The 21,653-nt window shown below is 36.8% G+C and overlaps 2 protein-coding genes across 8 annotated transcripts in view; both read right to left on the reverse strand.

Moving 5' to 3' along the window:
- Positions 1-637: 637 nt before the first annotated feature.
- Positions 638-11,018, reverse strand: LOC118748846 (zinc finger matrin-type protein CG9776). 4 transcript variants are annotated; one of them, XM_036483548.1, is made up of 11 exons: positions 10,595-11,018; positions 9,850-10,500; positions 9,601-9,777; positions 8,802-8,992; positions 6,018-6,436; positions 5,447-5,621; positions 5,046-5,213; positions 4,691-4,875; positions 2,491-3,363; positions 1,620-2,419; positions 638-1,537 (listed from the first exon to the last, which is right to left on the reverse strand). In XM_036483548.1, the coding sequence occupies exons 1-11, from the start codon at positions 10,701-10,703 to the stop codon at positions 915-917; spliced, it is 4,371 nt and encodes a 1,456-aa protein (XP_036339441.1). In that variant the 5' UTR covers positions 10,704-11,018; the 3' UTR covers positions 638-914. The 4 variants fall into 4 exon arrangements, with proteins under 4 accessions (XP_036339441.1, XP_036339440.1, XP_036339443.1 ...); XM_036483547.1 differs by having other exon boundaries at positions 8,802-8,995; XM_036483550.1 differs by lacking the exons at positions 9,601-9,777; positions 9,850-10,500; positions 10,595-11,018 and adding an exon at positions 9,157-9,574.
- A 687-nt stretch (positions 11,019-11,705) lies between these two features.
- LOC118748853 (protein transport protein Sec61 gamma-2 subunit) overlaps positions 11,706-21,653 on the reverse strand; it is a 103,950-nt gene continuing 94,002 nt past the window's right edge. The window contains exons 1-2 of one of the 4 annotated variants that reach the window (XM_036483559.1): positions 12,446-12,700; positions 11,706-12,286 (exon numbers count right to left, since the gene is read on the reverse strand). In XM_036483559.1, the coding sequence (XP_036339452.1) occupies positions 12,038-12,244 (207 nt within the window). In that variant the 5' untranslated portion in view covers positions 12,245-12,286; positions 12,446-12,700 and the 3' untranslated portion in view covers positions 11,706-12,037. Of the gene's footprint in view, positions 12,287-12,369; positions 12,786-21,653 lie in introns of those variants that run through there. The other 3 variants (XM_036483560.1, XM_036483558.1, XM_036483562.1) reach the window with 3 other exon arrangements.

Below are 21,653 nucleotides of genomic sequence, written 5' to 3' on the forward strand. Positions count from 1 at the left end.
AGTCAGCATAGGTCGCCATGATACGCTGTTTATCAGACCAGCGCTGACTATTGTTGTTAATCCTGGTGGGTGCGTCGTCGTTCATTGTGCAGAATGTCGAATCGTCTATCTGCTCAGCTAGGTCATGTCCAGCTCAGAAAGTATTTAACGCGGGTCGAAATGCTGGTAACAAAGGAAAAGAAAGGCCTCCTCTGTGTTGGAAAGAGCAAGTGGAGAAGGACTTGACTTCACTTAGTATTTCCAACTGTCGCCAGTAGGCACAGAAGTGAAACGACTGGTGTGCTGTTTTAGACTCAGCCAAAATCGCTTAGGTGGTTGTAGCGCCACAATAAAGAAGAAATCGGGCTGGGGAGCAGAAGTATACTTCCATAGTTTTTGCCGTTGGGGAATTCGCCGCCTTACCTGGCTTGGAAAAGGAAATAATCACACAGAATTTCTACAACTCTGAAAAGATCAGGTATACAGTGATTTTAAAAAAAAATATATATATACATATATATACATAAAACCCCATTTCTAGTTTATTGGTCCGGGTTAGTAGGTATTCCTTAATCAATTTTTTTTGCGAAAAACTACTTTGCCTGGAGGGTCCCGATAATAGTTTCACAAATACATAAAAAAAATTTAAAAAATAGTGTCCCTTTCCATAACATTGTTGTATTATGTAAATTTATTTTCCGAAATTTTCCTTATTATTTGCATATCTTAACATCTGTGCTGTAGATTCTTCTAAGCGATAGCATATAACATATTCAAATATTTTCATCTTGCTCTCGCTTTCCCACATTTTCATTATTACAATCTAGACTGTATCCAAACTAAGAAGCTCAAAATTTGTGTTGCTATTGAATGAAATGTTTTTTGAATTGTTTTAATAAAGAATAAAACTATTATTATTAATTTTGCAATTGCTTTCAAATGCACTGTGCGGCCATATCGTCTGCGTCAATGCCCAGCATTGCCAAATCGTTCAGCTCCTCCTGTCTGCGATTCTTCTCACTCTCCGTGGGTGATGGCGGCGGCTGCGGAATATCATCTAAGTCGTACACGATGTTGGCAATATCGTCAGCTGTTGGCTTCGTCGCCGGTGCTGCATCAGGCATGGGTATATCATCGGGTGCCGCGCTTAGCTCTGCGGATTCAATAGAAAGCTTTGCATCGCTCACTGGTGTCTCAAGTGGATTTATGGTGTCAACACCGTTAACCGCCTTTACTTCTAGAGATTTGCCGGCAACTTCAGCAACTTTTTGTGGTGGCGGTGGAGGCGGTTGTATAGCACTCAAATCAATATCAGCGGCATCTTGTGACGAGCTATCGGCTAGTGGAATATTTGCTGCTTTGCTTGGAATTGCTGTGGTTGTCTCAGTTTGCAAAGAGTTTTTGGGCTTATTAAATACCAACGGTTCATTCATACTCATTTGTGAAGCCTCGTCCATACCCATCAAAGAAGTTTCCTCGATGGTAACCATGTGTATGCCTTCCTTGGCCAGGTCCTCTGGCTGCATTACGGGCTCGTCAACGATTATTTGCGTTTCACCTGCAAAAGAGAAGCGAAATGATTTGATTTATATAAGAACATGTAGTTTGGAATAAGATTATCTTATAATTAATTCACTTACCTGAAGATTTAGCTTTCTTTGCGCCTTCTTCATCCTCGTCCTCCGGCTTCTTTTCGCCTGGGAATATTATATCGAGCGCCTCTTCGAGATCTTTGGGCAACGGCCCTTTACGTGGCATAACTCCGTCAGAAATGGGCCGCGTGACACAATCATCATTTTCTGCCTCATCGATACCCGGCGGCAATATATCTTCAGCTTCGTCAGCCGCACCAGCTACATCTCCCGATGCAGGCACGTCATCTCCGCTCGGTGGTGGCGGCGGCGGCGGTGCCTGACCCATCAAATTTACAAACTGTATCGGATCCGGCATCAACTCATCATAGTCCATCATCATGGTAGCATCGGGATGGAATGGTGGTGCATTACCGTATGCGTCCTCCATCATAGCCATTTGGATTTGTGCGGCTGTGGGCGCAAGTGGACGTTGGTGCGCGAAGCCAGTAGGACCACTCTCGCTTGCGTAGGCCATAGTATTCTCAGCACCACTACCGTTGCCGTCTGCCTGGCCGGTGGTTTGCTTCTTGAAAACTGGCATTTTACCAATGAACGGTAACTTCTTGCCACTTGCCGCCGCTGCAGCCGCATTTGCAGCGCTTGTTTTGGATTTCTTATCCGCATTCTTTTTATCTTTTGACTCTGTGGTGGAGCGCTTTTCTCGATCCTTATCCTTCTCGGGCACGCGCGGTCTGAATTCGGGATGGCGCACAACCGCCTTTTCAATGCGGTTGCGACTGCCAGAACGTGTGCGAGAACGAGAGCGTGAACGGCTGTAGCGGCGCCGGCGATCAAATGAGCGGCTCCTAAAGCGATGGAATACAAAGAAATTTTTAATAAGAAACAAGTGGATGCTTGCAGTACATCACAAACTTACCTTCTTCCACGCGAACGCGAACGTGTGCGCCTTCTACGTCCCAACGGCGAACCAACGCGGCCGCGACTGCGACTGCGTGTGCGACTACGTGTGCGCCGCAGACGTCCGCGCCCAATGCCGCCACGCCCGCCACCAAAGAGGGGACTACGTGAGCGTCGTCTGCGATCGCGATCATTACGATCACGTTCGCCACGATCTCGGTCACTGCGATCACGTTCACGCTCACGATCGCGGTCGCGTACACGGCGATCCGCTGTGGGGTCGTTGTTGCGTATAGAAGCACCAGCCGGTGTGGTCGACTCGTCGCGTGGCTTATTCTTTAATTTTCCCTTCAATTGCTCCAGCAATTTCTTTTCACTCTCGCTTATGACCGGCTGCACAGTGTTCCATTGCTGCAAGATGACATCATCATTTTTGCTATCCGTCGCGGCAGATGTGCTATGTGCAGTGGCTGCTGCTGCCTTCGCACTACTATCTTGCGCCTCAGTCCACTTGCCCAAACGACCCTGGTTGCCCAACAACGAGGCAGAAGCCGCTGCAGTATTTGTCATTGAACCGCTAGCATTGGGAATCAAATTGAGATTGGGTGCTGGTACTGGATGGGGTATAGCATCGGCACGCATGCGTGGCGCTGGTGGTGGTGTATCTTCGTCAGCTTTCGGTAAATCTTGTTTGCGCATTGCCACACGTATCGAGACCGCAGGATTGGGATTATCTAAGCTTTGTATGATAATCGGTGGTGACTTGGCTTTAGACTTGCTGGTCTTTTCACTGTCCGAAGAAGAAGAGTCGCTAGAAGTCGATGTGGTGGTAGCATTCTTCTTGTTTTTCTTTGAGCGCTTACGTTTTTTCTTCTTGTCCTTCTTGTCCGAACTGGAATCGAAATGGCGGGAGATAATGTAATGTTTAAGGAAACATTTAAAAAATTGCAAGCATGAAAATGTTGAGCTTTTATTTTGGGGGAAAAAAATTTATATTTTCGAATGGGGTATCCACCACTCTATACAATTACAATTAAATAAATTTTACAAAGCGTGACTAACCACAGACATTTCAGCCTCAGAGTTTTTTAATGGAGTTGCCACCTGAATAGAACTCTAAACTTCTCCATTAAAAGGAGTTTGAAGAAAAGTTTAACATGAAGTCAACTAAAAGAGGCGAAAGAGAGATTTAATGCAAGATATTTTAGGAAGTGTTACCACCTAGAGAAAATGTCACATCAAAGTTGTCTGAACAGTGTTGCCACTTATTTATACAAGCATAATTAAATAAATATGCTTTGGCAGTGAAATATTTTGTTAGGTATCAAACTAAAAAACTTTAGTGTCAAAATTTTTAATTCGATCAGCCACCAAAAAAAAAAACAAATTAATTAATTTTATTTATTAGGCAAATTTTACCACGGTTATTCTAGAAATAGCGTTTGAGATATAATTTTATATGAAGTTGCCACCTAATTTGAAAAGAAATGTATGAATATTTTTATATACTACATATACAGGCCTATTCTGCGCTGGTATTTTATTACCGGTAAATAAAGTTCCTGGTATTTTTTCGCATTCTTCGCACTGGTAAATTTTGTTACCATCTCATATGCAAGTAACAAAATATTGCCCCGTGAAGTATGCAACACCAGAATTTATACAAAACATTATAGTTGAATAGATTAAATTGTTACCAAGGTGCTTAGAATTGCGGTTACAAGAAGTGGTGTTATTATTTGGTAACAAAATTTTCCAGTGTCAAAATGTTCGGTAACAAGCAGAATATTAGAAGTAGATTTATATGAGCATCAAAGAGACATATTTGAGAATGTTTTAAATACACACAAACAAAATCAAGAGTCGCCACCCAAAGAAAATTTTTAAGTACTTTTTGTTTTGGGTCAAAATTCAAATAAAATTTCTATAAATTATATTCAACAATATTTATTGAGCTTGAGGCCGTTTTTCAATGAAAAACTTATTGTGGAAAAGCAACAATAATTTGAAAAAATGGTAGAAGTCTGTTTTTTCTTAATTTGAAATTTTTGATTCAAACAATCAGGCAGGTTCTGCAATTTACTTCCGAGTAAATTTCAATCAAACTCGCCTTGAATTCAAATTGGCAGGGATTGAAATTCACTCGGAAGTGGATTGCAGAACCTGCCTGAAAGCTCGATTTCAGCCGCGATGAAGCTTCTTACAACTGAATGACTCACCTCTTCTTCTTACGCTTCTTGGCTTTGTCCTCTTTTTTCGATTTTTTACTAGAAACATTCTCAGAAGCTGTAGTTGAAACGGATGTGATCTGCGGTGGTAGCGGCAAAGTTTTACGTTCATTCAAAACACGTTGACGATCGGCCAACCAATTTACTTCATAGTGGGGATTTTTTTCTAAAAAGGTCTGAAAGAAAAAAAGTGAAGGAGATGACAAAGTATAATTTGCAAAATAAAAATTAGTGTCGTAGTAGTGAAAGTTTTCATTTATTCGATTATAGATAAGCTTAGAAAATCCTAGATACTTGCAAATATTAAAACATTTACATATTTAATTAATTAATTTCAATTACTTACATTGTATTTGCCGGCATGTAACTGTGATTTTAAATGGGTTGAGGCGCAATGCAAATCACCCATCCAATGGTTGCATAATTTACAAAACCAAGCTGAAGCTGGTATGAAGAACGTGAGACCACGTATCGGTGTACGTTTTGTTGGTGCATTCTCATAGGTTGGAAATTGCTATTAAGAAAGAAGGCGAAATACATTTTGATTAGCTAAAATAATATTAAAAAACATGCATTACTAACAAATATAAAAAACTCCGGTCCCGAAACATAGTATTTGCGATTGAATAATTACTTGTTTGGCCTGAGATCGTATGTCGAAGTCTCAAATTGAAAGCGCATTAAATGCCGTCATTTTTCAGATTCTCGTTATAACATTAAACAAAATTTAATAATTTTAATACTCACATCAGTTAGCATATCTATGTGCCATGGCGTTTCTATACTTTCACGATCCATATGCTCTTTGGAGTGTAAATGATTTAAGTAATCTTTTGCGGTTTTGGGAAATACATCGCATGTTTGGCACCAATGCATTTCCGGATCATAAAATACATAATTGAAACGTTTCTTCTCATCGAGCCTGAAATTAAAGCGTTTTATTTTACATACATATTGCATAAAAGGCGAATTTTGTTGCAGTTGTAATCAACTTGTGGGAATTTTAATTTAAAAATTTTGTATTTATTTCTAACCTCAAACCATATTTTACTTTGGCATATTTAGAAAAGATTGGGTTATTCTCTAAGTCTTGCAAAATCCTTGCACGGTACGTGTAATCCGTACACTGTGCAATTGTTTTGCAATCCTTAAATAATACCCCTAATATTTAGTGTTGAAAAATAAAAATGTAGCCCACATTTAATTTTGACTTCAGTTTCTGATCCAGTGACGTCAAATTTATGAGCATTTACTAGCCTCATTAGTTTGATTTTTCATTTATTTTTATGGAGCTGTGTTATTTTTCATATGTACTCACATTTTTTCGTCTTTTATTTTCGCAGCCTCGCGCTTCAAATTCTCCTTCGCTTTAGATTTCATTGATTCAATTGCTTTATTCTTTAAACGTTCTGGTGAACTATCGTCGTCATCTTCTTCGTTCTCCGAACTGGACGAGCTCGAAGAGGAGCTCGAACTGCTGCTTGAGCTACCCGATGAGCTGCCAGATGAAGAAGTTGAATTTTTACGCTTCTTTTTGCGACTGCGTTCACTATTACCACCGATATGTTGCTGTTGTTGCAAGAGTTGTTGTTGTTGTTCTTTCTTTTTTAAATCGTCCTTATTGCTCTTATCACTGTCGTAGCATTCCTCGTCACGGTCTAAGTTCTCCTCTCCAATAATACCAGTAAGCATATCGATGACATTTTCGATGGTGTTTAGTTTCTTTTGTATTTGACTCTAAAAGGGGGGAGAGAAAAAAAGGAAAATTAGCAAAAAACTGATTCAATTTTCAAATGCTTCAATTCAATAATTCATTTCTCTCATTGTTCGCAACGCAATTTTTTAATTATGGTATATAGTTGAAAAATCTTCGCATGATGACAGGCGATAGGCATCGAAAATTGGAGATGAGCAGGTCGTGGTCCATCCAACATCACGGGTCATCTGTCGGTTTATTGCTCATCCGTCGTTCTCATTATGCATTGGTCTGGTCGATTTTTTTTTACAAGTTTTGTTGACATATTTACAATAAAATTTCATATATATAATACCAGATTTAAATACAAAAATACCCAAAATTACATTTCTCGTACGTATATACGTATACAATTTCAATGATAAGATATCAGATATTTCGCAAAACATAACCTTTACATATACATATAAAAAATATGGTAGGTGAAAAATTTGTGTGCACGCAGCAAGTTTTTAACACTAACTTCATGATCCATTTTCCCGCTTATCCTGCAAATATGCGCTTTTTAACCAATGTTGAACGCAAAATGCGTGAAGACCTTGCACACATCTAAATTGTACGAAAGCAATTGCTGCACAACTACGCTTGCATACAGACCTAAGTATGCATATACAAATCAACGGGTACATAAGCTGTGAAAAATTTATCATTTACTCACATAATCGACTTAAATACGTTGCTTATACTCTAACGGTAAATAATTTAATTGCAGTTATTCATATTTTAAAATGCTGTGTACGAAAAATGCTGGGAACAAATATGAACTTTGGCGTCGATATAGTCCAGCTAGAATTGATTTGTTGTAAAACAGATTTCCAACTAAATACTGCCTCTTAACTGTTCTGATTCTAATGGAAAACTATTTTTCCATAAATTTAAGTGATGCATGTGCATTGTACTGTGCTTTGTTTAGAGGGTTTCTTAAACAGTACATGGAGGCACATACATATATATCGCCGTCGTTTAAAGTACAAAACCGCGCATCAAGATAATGCAAAACCTCTTATGTGAGGTTGCCAAAATTTGAAAGGAGATGGTAAAGCCTGTCTTATTTTAAAACGCCTCTCCCTTTTATCACTAATTATCTCTACCTTTTATATCTAACTGTCTATATTTTGGTATGAATGTATAAGGCTTGATATCAGTTACGAGATTTTGCAGAAGCACGATACGCGGTTTTATACTTTAAACGACGATATACTTATATGAAGAAGTGCTCCGCTGAAGAGGGTGCTTAATTAAGTCATAATGGCGAGTAAGCAGTGCATGAATTTGATAATTTTATTGCGATTCTTGCTTGGCTGCATTGTGGAGTGGCGAGATTTGCACATGTAAGAAAATTAAAAGTTTAATGCAACTAGCAGGTCTTTCAACGCATTTCATACACTTTGTGAACTCATTCAACCTCTTTCAGCATGGTTTACCGTGTCAAAGTCCTCTGACAAATTGAGTCTCTCCAATATGATGCGGGTTCAACGACGTTTTCGATTAAGACCGTCCGCTGTTGGCGCTGAAACAGTGTTCAGCACGGAGGTGGCGCTAGGCGTCTTTCGAAATCCAAGCTAATGATAATCGAAGAACAGGTGTTAGGTTAACTGCACGAGTAGTTAATGAATGAATGAAGGAATTCCCTTGCGATTGCATTGGAATCGGCCGCGGTGATCGAGTGGTTAGAGGTGCGTATCATCAGTAGGTCCAGGGTTCAATCTCTGGTCGGAGCAACATAAAAGATAAATCCTCGGCAGGCAATGGCAAAAACCCGAGTGTATTTCTGTCATTGAAAAAAGCTTTTACATCCCCTCTGTGTGACAACAATTCACGCAGCACAACTCGGCCAAGTCTAGCATTACACATTTGCATTTTTTTTTTGCATAATTATCTCTCTCCGGTTTTCTTATATAATGGTATGATATGGTATGATACGGCACGTTGAGATATTGTCTAACGCGACGTGCTTGTGGTTTCCTTTGAATGAACCTCCTCGCTTACATATACATAAATATGTTTTTTTTAAATTGACTTATTCGCCCATATACGATGGAGAGCGGATAATGAAAACACAATTCTGTTCATAAATAGAATATACTTTCCTGTTTTTAAATTTCTTCAACCAAATTTTTAACACCAACGACTTGAGATTATTCGTATACAAGTTTTACTGCTGCTAACCAATAAACCCCAATGTTACCAACATCACTCTAGTAGAAAACCTCTCAACAAATTTTCTGCTTGACCCGACATTTGCTGCTATTCGTTCCAGCATTTGTTACACAGCATTTAACACCAAAATTATATTTAAAAAAAAAAATACTGGCGCATAAATACATTTGACATAGTACGACATACCTGTAGTTTTTCATTTTCGTCGATAAAGCCCTTTGTGGTGGGCGATGGTGGGGCACCATTGCCGCCATGTAAATCCTTTCTTTGTTCCTTCAACATTTTTAGTTCTTTACGGAGCAATGATGTCTTCTTGAGATAGCTGCTGCGCTGACGCTTCAATTCGTCTCGTTGATTTTCTGCTTCTTGTGCAACAGCTGCTATAAGCATATGAAAATAAAATTTAAGTCGCATTATTCGTTTAGTTCAACGAAAAATATTTAAATATATATTTCAACTAAATGCCTTTTCTGTTGCATTTTCGTTTTATTTACGCTTTGTACAATGCAAAGCATTGATCGGTTGAGAAGTTACAACGCACACATTAATTGGTATGTCGTTTGGATCGTTGATCCGCTCCTTACTCCCAGGTTGGTGTGTTCCACCAGAGCGTGTTGGACAACATGCGGCACGTACTGGTCGAGTTTTAGGTTGTGCGCCGATACGTCGTTGAATTTGACCATATACTTATTAATTTATATTTTTTCTATATGCTTACAGCACGGCTAGCCTATGGGGTTTAGTGTAAGTTATAATGTGCTTCAACAAAATGATGTACATCATGTTTCTGAATTTTGTTTGAACGAGATGATGTATATGTGCTATACCTAATGTTACTAGCCGAGTGTGTCATACGATTTTTTGTGAAATGAATAAATTGACGTCAAATCGTGCATTTTTTGGTTTCGGGATTTTGAGAGAATACACAACACGAAATGGTATAAAATTTAGTACTTTAAAATGGAATAACTTATCGAACGCATACCATCATGTTTTGCACTTGATTCAATAACAACTGGTGCCGGTTCAATTACAGCTTGCGGCGGTACAATTTGTGGTGGTGGTATGGACGTTGGTGCTACCGCTGGGGGAGGCTGTTGTGTGATTTGCTGTAGCTGATTTGGGTCTGGCGTTGGTATCCAAGGCTGTTGTGTATAGGCGTCTGAAGAAAAATATAAAAAATGCATTTTAGAAAAACTTTGACTTGGAATAAAAATTTTTTATCATAACTTACCATTAGCTCCCCAAACTGGTGGCGGCGGATAGGCAGCATTGAAAACAGGTGGTGCCGGAGCCTGTATGCCATAAGCGTCTGCAGTGGGCTGTGGCGCAAAGCTGCTTGCTGCCTGTGGTGGCGGCACGGAATATTGGTTATATGCAGGTTGTGCATATGTATCACTCTGATATAATTGCGGTGGCATAGCGCCAAACTGAGTTTGCGGCGGCGGCTGCGATACTTGTGGTGGTGGTGGCGCGTTCATCGGCAGCGGTGAATTTGGTTTCTTTTTAGGGGACCATCGGTTACCACCACCTCGACGTGGTGATACACTACGACTACGAGAACGGCTACCACTACGGCCACGATAGCGGAAACCCCGTCCTCCGCTACCACGACGTCTATCAGGGGAACGTCGAATATTACGTCCTCCACCTGCATCGAAACGACGGCGGTCTGGCGAATAGTCACGAAAGCGATTACGTCTGGGGGGTGGGGAAGGCGAGCGACGTCGGCGGCGGGCGACATCTAGTGGGGAGGGTGACCGTCGACCGCGAGAAGGAGACTTGCGCCTCGTACGTGGCGGACTGCCAGAGGGTGAACGGCGACGACTAGAACGGCTTGCGGAAGTTCTATTTGCATCATTTTCCGTTTTAGATTTTTTTGTATCTATAATAGAATTTTCTGTTGTAAACTATGCTTATATACCTACATGTGCGACGGTTCACTATTTCCTATGTAATTTGCATTGATAACTACTCACCATAATCAGCACCTCCATCGCTATCTGCTCCTGGCGGTCCAGGTGGTAATGTATTTCCAGTACCCAAACGCCGATCTGCCGGCTGTTGTAAAATTAGTTCTTCTTCCATTACGAAAACTCAAACCCTATTAGGTGCAAAAAAGTACATGTACACACAATGCGTTGATACTTTTCGATTTTGTTGGCAGTCTGGCTCCCTGCCCTTGAGCCGGCCAGATTATAAAACTTGTACTGTGAAGTCGTTAAGTAATTAATGCCCGTTAAGCAAATCCTTATCAAACTTGAAGTTTGTTGAAAGTTTTTTAACCGTTTTGTAGATTCTTCAGTAAGTAATTTTCACTAAAATTGCATTTTTACGCCACTTAACAAATTTCCGTAGATGAAGCGTGTAAAATTTTCAGCAATTTTGACAATCTCGCAGCATTGAGCTTTGTGCGATGTCAAATCAAAAGGGTATATTCAGTGCTATACAAGTTCAGAGTCAGCAATGCAGGGCAAAAGGCGTCCCAGTAGATAATTTTTGTATGCCTTCCGACGTGAATATATATATAAAAGGCTAACCAAGGACAGAAATAGCTGCTTCCCTGCATGCCATGCGTGTTTTCAGTTTACAATTCACGCGAATCACAAATTAATTTCAATATGCATTTTAAGTTGCAAAAAAAAAAAACATTTTTATTCGAATCGTAACAATCGTTCACGGATCGAAAACGATACGAAAGAAAATTTGTGATACGTCAGGCAGTATAAGCTGAATGGGACAATGAGTACGTTCGCGTATGTCATAATCCGAAAAATGTGTTTTTACGTGACTAGTACTACGATAACCTGTGTTACGATTCGAGCCCAGGTTTATAAGCACTCCTATAAACGGCTTTTTGAAATAAGTCCTACAAAGTTCTTATATGTTTAGCGTAAGTATAAGGCCTCAGTTTGTGTCACTTCATACAGAAAGGGGAAAGCAATGCTGAGTCGAAATCCTATTGACTCTCAAGGCCTTTTAGCTCCTGAAATTATCTAATAGGAATTAAAAAAATTAGCTACATATTTCACTACACTCGGGTAATGTTTTTTATAAATACGCCACTATTTTTAAAAACAAAAACCTTAATTGATTTTGTCCATTTTTAAAAACAAAAATTTAATTGATTTTGTCCATTTTTTATTAAACAAAAATCCTACGTAGATCCAACCTATCGGGATAAGCCGCAAGTTTGAAATTACAAATTCTGTTGTGATCAGGGTAGAAATACAAGATATGAATCGTTTATAATCTCTCTACATGCAAATATTTAATATCTTATTTCTAAATGAATACAAAAATTAAACCCAATGCTGTTTTTATACAAACAAATATTGAGGGTATTGTAAAGTATCTATCGTTAGGTAAGTATGAATTCATGTATGTATGAATAATTATAGCTGATGCAGCCGCTGGACATATTATGAGCCCACAATGATATTGTTGATGGGAATGTGGATAAGTTTCACAAAGAAACCTATGAAGCCCATAATACAGAATCCAATAGCTGTAGCAATGGCGATTTTCTGGAACTCCTTGCGGTCAGGTTTCGTGCAACGTTTAACCAAACGGATGGAGTCCTTGGCGAAGGCACGGCCAGGTTCACAGAATTTAACAACTTTATCCATGGTTTCGAGTAGCTTATAGATTTGTTAGGCGGGTGATGGATGCTGCAATAGTAAAGAAAATTAATTACATATACTAAACTATAACGATGTTGTAAACTAAAATCGTAATATTTTGGAGCGCAAACAATGGAGTGCAATTAACGGCGTTGGGGCTTCCACATAAATAATATAGTTTTCGCCTGAATATTGAAAGCTAAATACATTTTGTATCCGTTTTTATGCTTTCTCCTTTCACTTGTATTTTTGCTGCACGAACTTGACGTGGCAAATGTCACCAATGTTTGGACATTTTCTGAACCGAATGTGTTTAAAATATAATTATAATTCCAATGCACATTTTTTATGTTATGTCTACTGTCGAACTTAATAATTTGTATACTAAATTTCCAATTGGATTTGGGAATTCAGTAATAAAACATACAAGACGTACCGTGTAGCTTCGTTCGCTGCGAAAAGTTTGACACAAATTAAGCGGATAATTCGTTTTGCTTTCGGAGCAGTGCTACCAATCGGTATTCGTGTCACACGAATTGTCAGCCGAACTCTACGTGTCAAAACGAAAATCGTTGACGTTTCTAATGTCGATAAGGTAGACATCAGGGCTGCCGTTTTCGTAGAATTCTACCAAAACTTGTAACTTTTATCTTCACAAATTTGAGTAACTTTTTGTTAGTTTTTTTAACTTCTGCTGAACATTTTCAAATATTTTTAGAAATGAAATTACATCTGCTATTATTTGCCATTACTCTTCAATTTAAATCGGAATTGTTGTGAATGAGCATTTCAAATAATTTATTCGTACCACCTGTCAATACGGATATTTTAATTTTCTCAAGAAAAACGTTTATTTTCGTGGAAAGTCTATCCTGTGCGTGCGTTTTTAGGGGAGCGTTTATAGACATTATGGACAAGTAAGTTGATTTAAGCAATTTTTAGTCAGTTAGTAAAAAATTAAGCTTTCTTTGTTTTTAAAATTTTTGGTAAGCTTTGGGAAAATTTTGGTAACTTTTTAATGCATTGTATAAATAGTAAGGAAAAAATTATAAATGGCAGCCCTAGTAGACATATTGAAAACTGTCAAATTGAAAATTTTAAATCTGCTTTACCGACAAAATATTCGCAATACAGACGTGGCTGCGATATGGAAACAAGTCGCATTTTCTGCCAATGGCGTGTATTCTGCACTTATATCCCGCCAAATTTAACTACTTAGGGCCGTTTGCATCGTTATAAAAAACAAAAAAATACAGATCGATAGAACTTTTTACGCTGATTTCAACCACGCCGAATTATTTGGCGCAAATAAAAAGCAAAGAACATATAAGCGATTAAACTTTAACTTTATATTTTTTATAATGTATAATATGTATCTTGGAAACTACTTGACCGATTAGAAAAGTATTGCTGGCAATTCAAAGATAATTTTAATTCCTTTTTTACGACGTATTCACTATGACCATTTCTAAAACAGATTTTAGGTTTACACCATTTACAAAAAATGTATATACAATTTCGATTTTTCGCAATACTTACGTTAAATTTTGCCTTATAAAAATACTTTCGGCATAAGGAAATAACTTAAACTCTTTTCTGCGATAGGGCGTTTTCGAACTGGCTGCCGAGATAGGTAGACTTTCCACACAGGTTACGATATGGTCTTATTTCGATTTTGTTTTGGAAATAGAAGCATATGACGTCATTTCCAATGCATAAGTTAAATAAAAGTTATATACAAAATTAAAAAAATAGTAATAAAATATAATTTGAATTTACACCCTCTTGACCTGAAAATAAGTATTTCAAAAGTTCTGTAAGCCAGTTTGTGTTAACTAGAGATGTTGAGAACGACCAATACGATGGCTAATAAAACGACAAAGACGGGGAATGCGAAGACAAAGTGTAAGGCGAATACGAAGACCGAAATGAAGACGAGCACGAATACGAGCATGAACTCGAATAAGATGAAAACGATAACAAACACAAAGACGATTACGAAGAGGGAGGAGAATACGAATAGTAAGACGACCAGGGCAGTAAATATGAAGAGAATACGACGAAGAAGAGGAATACGAATCCGGATACGAACACAAAAACGAATACAACAAGGAAGAGGACTAGGAACACCACCACGAATACGAATGCAAATACGAACACGAACTCGACGACTACAACGAACAAGAATATGAGATGAAGGCGAATATTAAGATGAAGATTTATGAAGACAATGACTATAAAACTAATATTGATCAACATTTTTTCAGGATGTAAAGAACGAGAAATGATTCGAAAGAAGTTTCACGTCCGTAGTAGAGATGGGCACGGGACTAAATATTTAATCCCGCCCATCCCGAAATTCGATTTTAAAGTCCCGAGCCCGCCCATCCCGAGATTTTGTGAATTTGCGGGGGTTGCGGTTTTATCGGGAGTGTCGGGAAAGGATTTTGGTCCCGTCCCGCCCGCCATATTTTTACCGATCTTCCCGATACCGCCCATCCCGGCCAATTTTGAATCAGGATCGTGGGTCCCGCGGGTCCTGCTATCCCGCGTCCATCTCTAGTCCGTAGTGTGACCAGGTAGACTACTTCTTTTTGATTTCTTGAGGTTTAAGCCAAAATAGTTTGTATCCTTAAGGAAACTAGTTATGCACTAGTTCTTATCTAATAAAATATACTGCAGGGTTTAAGAAGGTTCGCAGAAATTACAGCTTGCCTTATCAACTTTTTGTTTCGATAGTAAGTGAAATTTGTATTTGTTTGTTTTCATTGAAAATAACACATTGTCGTTGAGATTTTGATATGCAGCTAAATACCCACTGGGAAAATAGGTAAGCACCTTACGAGGTAAGCCATGTTTTCTTTCAGTTTTTAGTACCAAAATTGTCATCATGACCAGCGTAATCTACTAGTAAAGCACAAAATGAACACCTCCGGCGACACATTACGTTGTCAGTTGCAAAATAACGTGCAGCCGAAGTTATTTCCAAGCACCGAACTACTCCGAGCGACTGCTCTGCATTACACGTAACTTACTTTGTAAAGCGACTCAGAAGTATGTTTGATAGCAAATGTACATTCTAAATTCCTACTTACATAAGGCGGCCATGCCTTTGTAAAAGTAAGGGACGTTCGGCAGGGAAATGGTAATGACTTCCAGGTGAAGAGTAAGTTGCTAATAAGGTATTATTACGTGCTCCTAATTCCCACTGGGTACATACATATATGTATATGTATGCACATATGTACGTACATACATACATACAATGTCGTACATACTACAAGTTTGTTTTTCAAATAAGGAAATGGTATATACACAGATGCCGCCGCACAAACTGCAAAAATGTAAAGCAAATAGTACATAGGTACAAACATTTATTTAAAACGATAAGAGAATTAATTAATGAATACGTTTCAATGTACCCACCGAATATTATATTAATATACTACGTTTTTGGTATGTAAATTAAGAACTTTAGTAAAAGAAAACTTTCGGAATAAAATAAACTTACAATAAAACTTTAATATACTGTATGTACGTATTTACATACATAAGTATGCATATACTTACACACATTTTACTCGGCCTATTAGGGTTAATCAGCGAATTCTTGTCATTGTGCGCCTATTTCCATAGATACATGTATGTACATACATACATATGTACATAATATGTATTACATACATATATAAGAGGCAGAAGTGGCCTAACCCACAATTTTTTTCCTTGTACTTAACTTCTTAAAATAGTTTCAAATGTAATACACATTGTAATACATCTTAAAGTGAAGGTCGATTATTCCTTATTTTGATGATACGTTATGTAGATCTGTACCTTAAAATTAAAGAATAAGCGACTTCCATTTTAAAATGTATCTCATTTGAGACTATTTTATGTAGGGTTAGGCACTTCTGTTCTCATGGCTTCATACATATGTATGTGTGTACATTAGGGTGGTGCAAAAAAAAATAAAGTCGGAATTGTAATGCTCCCACCCCCTATGATTGTTCTGTACCGAAAAAATATTTATAGGTCGCTCAAAGCGCTCAAAGTTTTCCATGTATTTTATATGGGAAAAAACAAGTTTTCATAGAAATGGTATGGAATTCTTGAAAATCAATATTTATGGATCCCCGCCGATTGCATTTTTTGAGGTTTTAGAAGTCATATAAAAAAGAGTTAATACTAGAAAATGGTTAAGGAAAAATTAGGTATTGTTATTGGAAGTATCCTGAAGAGAAACGAAGTTTTCCGAACGATAAATATTGATTTTGAAGAATTCCATACCATTTCAATGAAAACTTGTTTTTTCCCATATAAAATACATGGAAAACTAGATATAGATATAGAAGAATCTTAGGGGGTGAGAGCATTAAAATTCCGACTTCACCTTTTCACATGCGTTTTTGGACCACACTAATGTACATACATATGCATTACATACGAGTATAATGCGCATGTAGCTTTTAATAAAAATAAATAAATTGAAATTGCATATTAAATTATGTTTACAGAACTGTTCTGCTGGGGATGGTATTACATAGCAAAACATAGCAAAAATACAATGAATATGGTTCATATTTATTTACACGTACTTTTTTGTTGTTGAAGTGTCAAATTTTATGTTTCCCTTGTACACGTTGACGGCATTCGATTCGTTTTCATTGCATTAAAATGCTAGTACAGTTCGTCATTCCATTTATTGCGTTGCCCACGCATTTAGGTCCAAAGATCTTAGATATGAAAGTCCTCTGGAAGACCTCAAAATCACCTCTGTTTTTCCGGACCTATATATACCGAAAGTTAACCCACAAAAGTTTATCACAAATTATCAGGATTTGGCATTCAAGTACGCAAAAAACTTGTAAAGAAGAGGAAACTGAGAGCGCAAAGTGACAATTGATTCTGAGAAAATCAGCTGATCAAAGTCACCTGTAATCAATTTATGTACAAAATGAAATTTATTTTGATGATTTTTAAGTTTAAAATAATTTATTACAACTTCAAATGTTCTAAAAGAAAATAAATACGTATTTTCTTACGTTTAATTGCTTTAGGCAAACTTTAAAATAACATGTCGTTAGCTTAATTCACAAAGGCCCTAACTGACACTTTTTTCGAAACTGCGTTTTTCACAGATTTTGGTAATATTCGTTCACCTTCACTAAAAATTTGAAAGTGTTAGTACAAAATAGGGATGACAAAAAAAAAAACAAAATAATCCATTAATTAATCATATGATTAATCACAAGCAAAAAATAATAATTGCAACTAATATCAATCATTGAGAAATAATCGATTAATCGAATTTTTAAAGGCACTCTTTTACAGTGAGTGTTCAACAAAAACACTTCTCTAAAAAAAATTTCAAATTCTCTTGTTAATTAGCCATAAAAATATAAAACGAGTATTTTTAGCGGCGATAATTAGTTATTATTTAACCAAGTTTGTAAAAACATTTGTTTTGATAAGCATTTTGTTGTTAAGTGGTTGGGTTTCTCGGTAGCGCCAGCCTCTGAAAAAAGGCTCTCAGCAGGCACCGAGGTACCAACTAAATGACAGTATTTTTTCGAAAATCCGTAAAGTTTTAGGTAAATAGTTTTCATTTCCTCCCATGCGTCGATGATATTCCGCTTTAGTTCTAGGACTTGACAATTTAAATAAAAACTAATTTCATCTTGTGGGTGGCCCAAATCATAATATTTTCGCCTTCGCTTGTGTGCAAGAAATTTATGAGGGGCCCAAAGATCGAACTCATTTTCTACTGATTCTAGTGACGACTCGCTACCCGTTTCCATAAGATCACTTGCGCACATTATTTCATTTCGCAAGAACTTCATTACTGAGGCCTATGCTAACGGATCTTTGAAATTAATTATTTTGAACTTTGCGTCGAGAGTAAAGTTGATGCATTTGTCGCATTTGCATCCATATATTTAACGAATAAATTCAATTTATTTTTATATGAAAGAAACCCGCAACACCTTCGGGAAAAAATTCTAAAAAATCAACGGTAATTTTTTGCTACTTGAAACTTGCACATTGTTAGACTAAAATTCAATGGGCTATAGAACTGTGTACTCAAAAAAATTCTAACACTGCTGAGAAAAAGTTTGAAATTTAGGTGAAAATTTATTGAATTTTTTTGTAGTTTTCTACAAAGTTTTAAACTTTGGTTTATATGGGTTTTGTTAGATAATGAACTGTAGTTTAATTGAAAACTCCTAAAAATAAATAGATAAACATAAGAGGCAAACAATATCACTTTAAAATGGGCGTGCTATTGTATTGGCCAATACTGTATGTATATACGCTCCCATCGGGGTAAAAATGAAGGCACAGTTTCTTCTAATGGGCTATTGCTAATCGATACAGCTACGAAATTTGTACACAACTTAGAAGACACATTTTTAATTTTTTTTTTATTTTAACACTTGCAGCAAAGGTATGTACATAAGACCGTACTACTTCACAAGACAACAAAAAAAGTTCGCCGTACACCCCTAAATCTAAAGTATTTTTGCAAGGCAATTTCGAAAAAAAATATTTTAGGACCGAAACTTTCCCCTTGACTTTTTACATTTTTTGGTGACGGCAATAAAGTTTTTTTTAGATTGTTCTAATGGAATAATCGAAATACTTACTTAGCAAAAGTTTAATGATTTTTGGTGAGCTTTGAATTACTGACTATAAGGTGATAAGAACTGAGGTCTGGTACGTAAATACTAGAATTGGGTACTTGAGGTCAATGAAATGTGAAACAAAAAAAATTCTCCTCAATACAAGACCATGTATAAATCATACTTTACGATCCGACTAGAAATACAGAAGATATGTGAAAAATTTAAAAAGTGGACCCCTACCTTTTTCTGGCACGGTCTAATGCACATAGTAAGATACCTATTTTTCAAATAAACAAATAAGTAGAAAGTATTCACGGATCCACTGTTCTACTCATAGAAACATGTACATATGTATGTATTCATGTGTATGCATACCTAAATTTGCACATATGTACATATATGAAGTGAATATAATGCTTTATTAAATTAGAATATGTACACATTCTCAGAAGACGTAAGACAAGCTTTGGAACGAACCATGAGAAATAGAACATACGCCTACGTACGTACGAATATTCACTCAACTAATCTAATTGAGCAGACATAAATACCTGTTTACGTACCTCACCCCAGTAGTAAAAAATAATAAATAAAAATCGAAAGTCCAAAAGAAATGCATCAACTTCAGAACGAGACCTTACCTCTTACCCACATTCTGCTCAACCGACGGAGTGGTGTGTCTAAAGAACCAATGGTTGGTCAGTTGACCGGTGTCCGGAAGCCGCCCTGCTCTTCACCAGCACACGTGTTAGTGAAGTACTGGAGTCAATTCGCAAAAGAGTGGCAATGGGTGAACTATTTTGGTTTCGGTCCAAACAGACAAGCAACTGTGATGCCATATAGGTATGTATGTAATAACATGCATACATACAGTACCAAAGTAGACTAGTACCGCATAAGTCCTGATACAGCTCAATTTACTACGTTACATTTCTGCACTATACTATGCAATATATTGTACCGGGTGCGCCAATTTGAGTGATAGCTACGGTGACCATTCGTACCGATTTCGGCGGGACAGTATCGATTTTGAGAAAATTGTCCCGCTTAATATTTTTTAAAAGTCGGGACGTTAAAGTAACGAGGCAGCACTTTCGTTAACACAAAGGACTTAAAATATATATAAGTGAGCCATAAACATAGCCAACATTCTTATTAATATTATATAAATATAATTAATGAAATTATAAAAAAATAATACTAATACCCGTGGATATCGTGGATATGAAAAACATAAGCAGTAGATAGAGTGGCAAAAATATAAATAGGGAAGAGACATTTTAGCTTTATTTGGCTATTCCCCTTTCGATTATTAAATTATTCCTTTTTATAAAAGTGTGGCTCGTTATCTAACAAATACCATGTAAGTCAGAATTTCAAACTTCGTACAAAAATTAGGAAAATTCGACAAAGTTTCATCAAAGTTTTGAGCTTTTTAAATTGGATTTCTTCGAAACATTTTGAGTATGCATGTTGTAACCTATTCAATTCAAAGTGCAAATTTTAAATAGCTAGGACTTACCGTTGATATTTGGTAAATTTTGTGGAAGGTGTTGCTCATTTTCTTCATACAAAAAAAAATTGTTGAACACACTGTGTATGGAAGAAAATGCGCGCACAAAAAATTGCCAAAAATCAACGGTAAGTCCTAGCTTCTTCCAGCTTGTAGTTTATTATACTAAAATTGAATGGGCATCAAAACATAGCACACACAAAATAATCCTAGAAAATCTGATTAAAATTTTTCAAATTGTTTTTAAATTTTTCCTCTTGGTTTTGTTTTAAATAAAACTGTATGAAGCCATTTTATTGTAAAAACAAAATTGTATGTTCGGATTCGATGCTTTAGAAATGTTTCGATTTTTGGCCACAGAAATCTGGTCACCGTAGTGATAGCCTATTTTCACATTTCGAATCTACATACACTAGGCGACAAATGAAAGTGTACACCTTGTTCTAATATAATATTCACAATTATTTTCATGAGCAATTTTTTGAAAGTAATTCTTAATGACAATATAATTCATTCTATAATATAAACCATATAAATCAATGTTTCACACTTTACAACGACACCTATCTTGGCAGACAGTTCGAAAACGCCCTATCACTGAAAACTTTTCAAGAGCGCCCTACCTCAGAATTTGATTGACGAGCGCCATATCTCGGAATTCGGTTCAAAAACGCCCTATCTCAAAAGAAAATACATTGAAAATGTGCTGATATAGGGCGTTTTTGAACCGAATTCTGAGATATGGTGTTTTTGAATAAAATTCTGAGATAGGGCGTTCTTGAAAAGTTTTCCGAGTTAGCGCGTTTTCGAACTCAAGCGTCGAAATAGAGTTCACAAAAATTCTAAAAATTTTCATCAAAATTTCAAACTTTTTATTCAGAATTATTAGAAAATTTTCAAGTATGCAGTTTTGTAGCCGATTCAATTTTTTTAAAACAAAGTGCAAGTTTAAATTATCATTGATTATTTAGATTTTTTTTTTTGTTTCGATCTAAATAAAAAAGTATAGACACTGAAAGACTTTAAACTATTAACATATGCAGCTATGGTCAAAGATTTAGCACCTAAATTCAAAAAGATATTGTTTGCAACTTAAAATTACTTATTTATTTTTAATAATTTTCATTTAAAATATAATTCGATCTTTAATTCAGCTTCAAATTTCAAAACATTAATCCAACTTACAAAAAATTTCATAAACATTTTTGGGTTTGCAGTTTTGTAGCCCATTCAATTTTAAACTAATAAAGTGCAAGTAGCTAAAAGTCACCGTTGATTT

Source organism: Rhagoletis pomonella, unplaced genomic scaffold, assembly GCF_013731165.1.
Source record: "Rhagoletis pomonella isolate Grant_MI unplaced genomic scaffold, Rhpom_1.0 Rhpom_scaffold_00013, whole genome shotgun sequence".
NCBI classification, from domain to species: domain Eukaryota; kingdom Metazoa; phylum Arthropoda; class Insecta; order Diptera; family Tephritidae; genus Rhagoletis; species Rhagoletis pomonella.

Bases quoted from the DNA above. Each gene is read 5' to 3' on its own strand.
- LOC118748846 (XM_036483547.1), bottom strand. From the start codon at position 10,703: ATGGAAGAAGAACTAATTTTACAACAGCCGGCAGATCGGCGTTTGGGT. The intron at 4,876-5,045 runs GTAAGTAATTGA...TTTTTCTTTCAG, and splicing joins TACATGCCGGCAAATACAAT to ACCTTTTTAGAAAAAAATCC. The intron at 2,420-2,490 runs GTAAGTTTGTGA...CCATCGCTTTAG, and splicing joins TCGCGTTCGCGTGGAAGAAG to GAGCCGCTCATTTGATCGCC.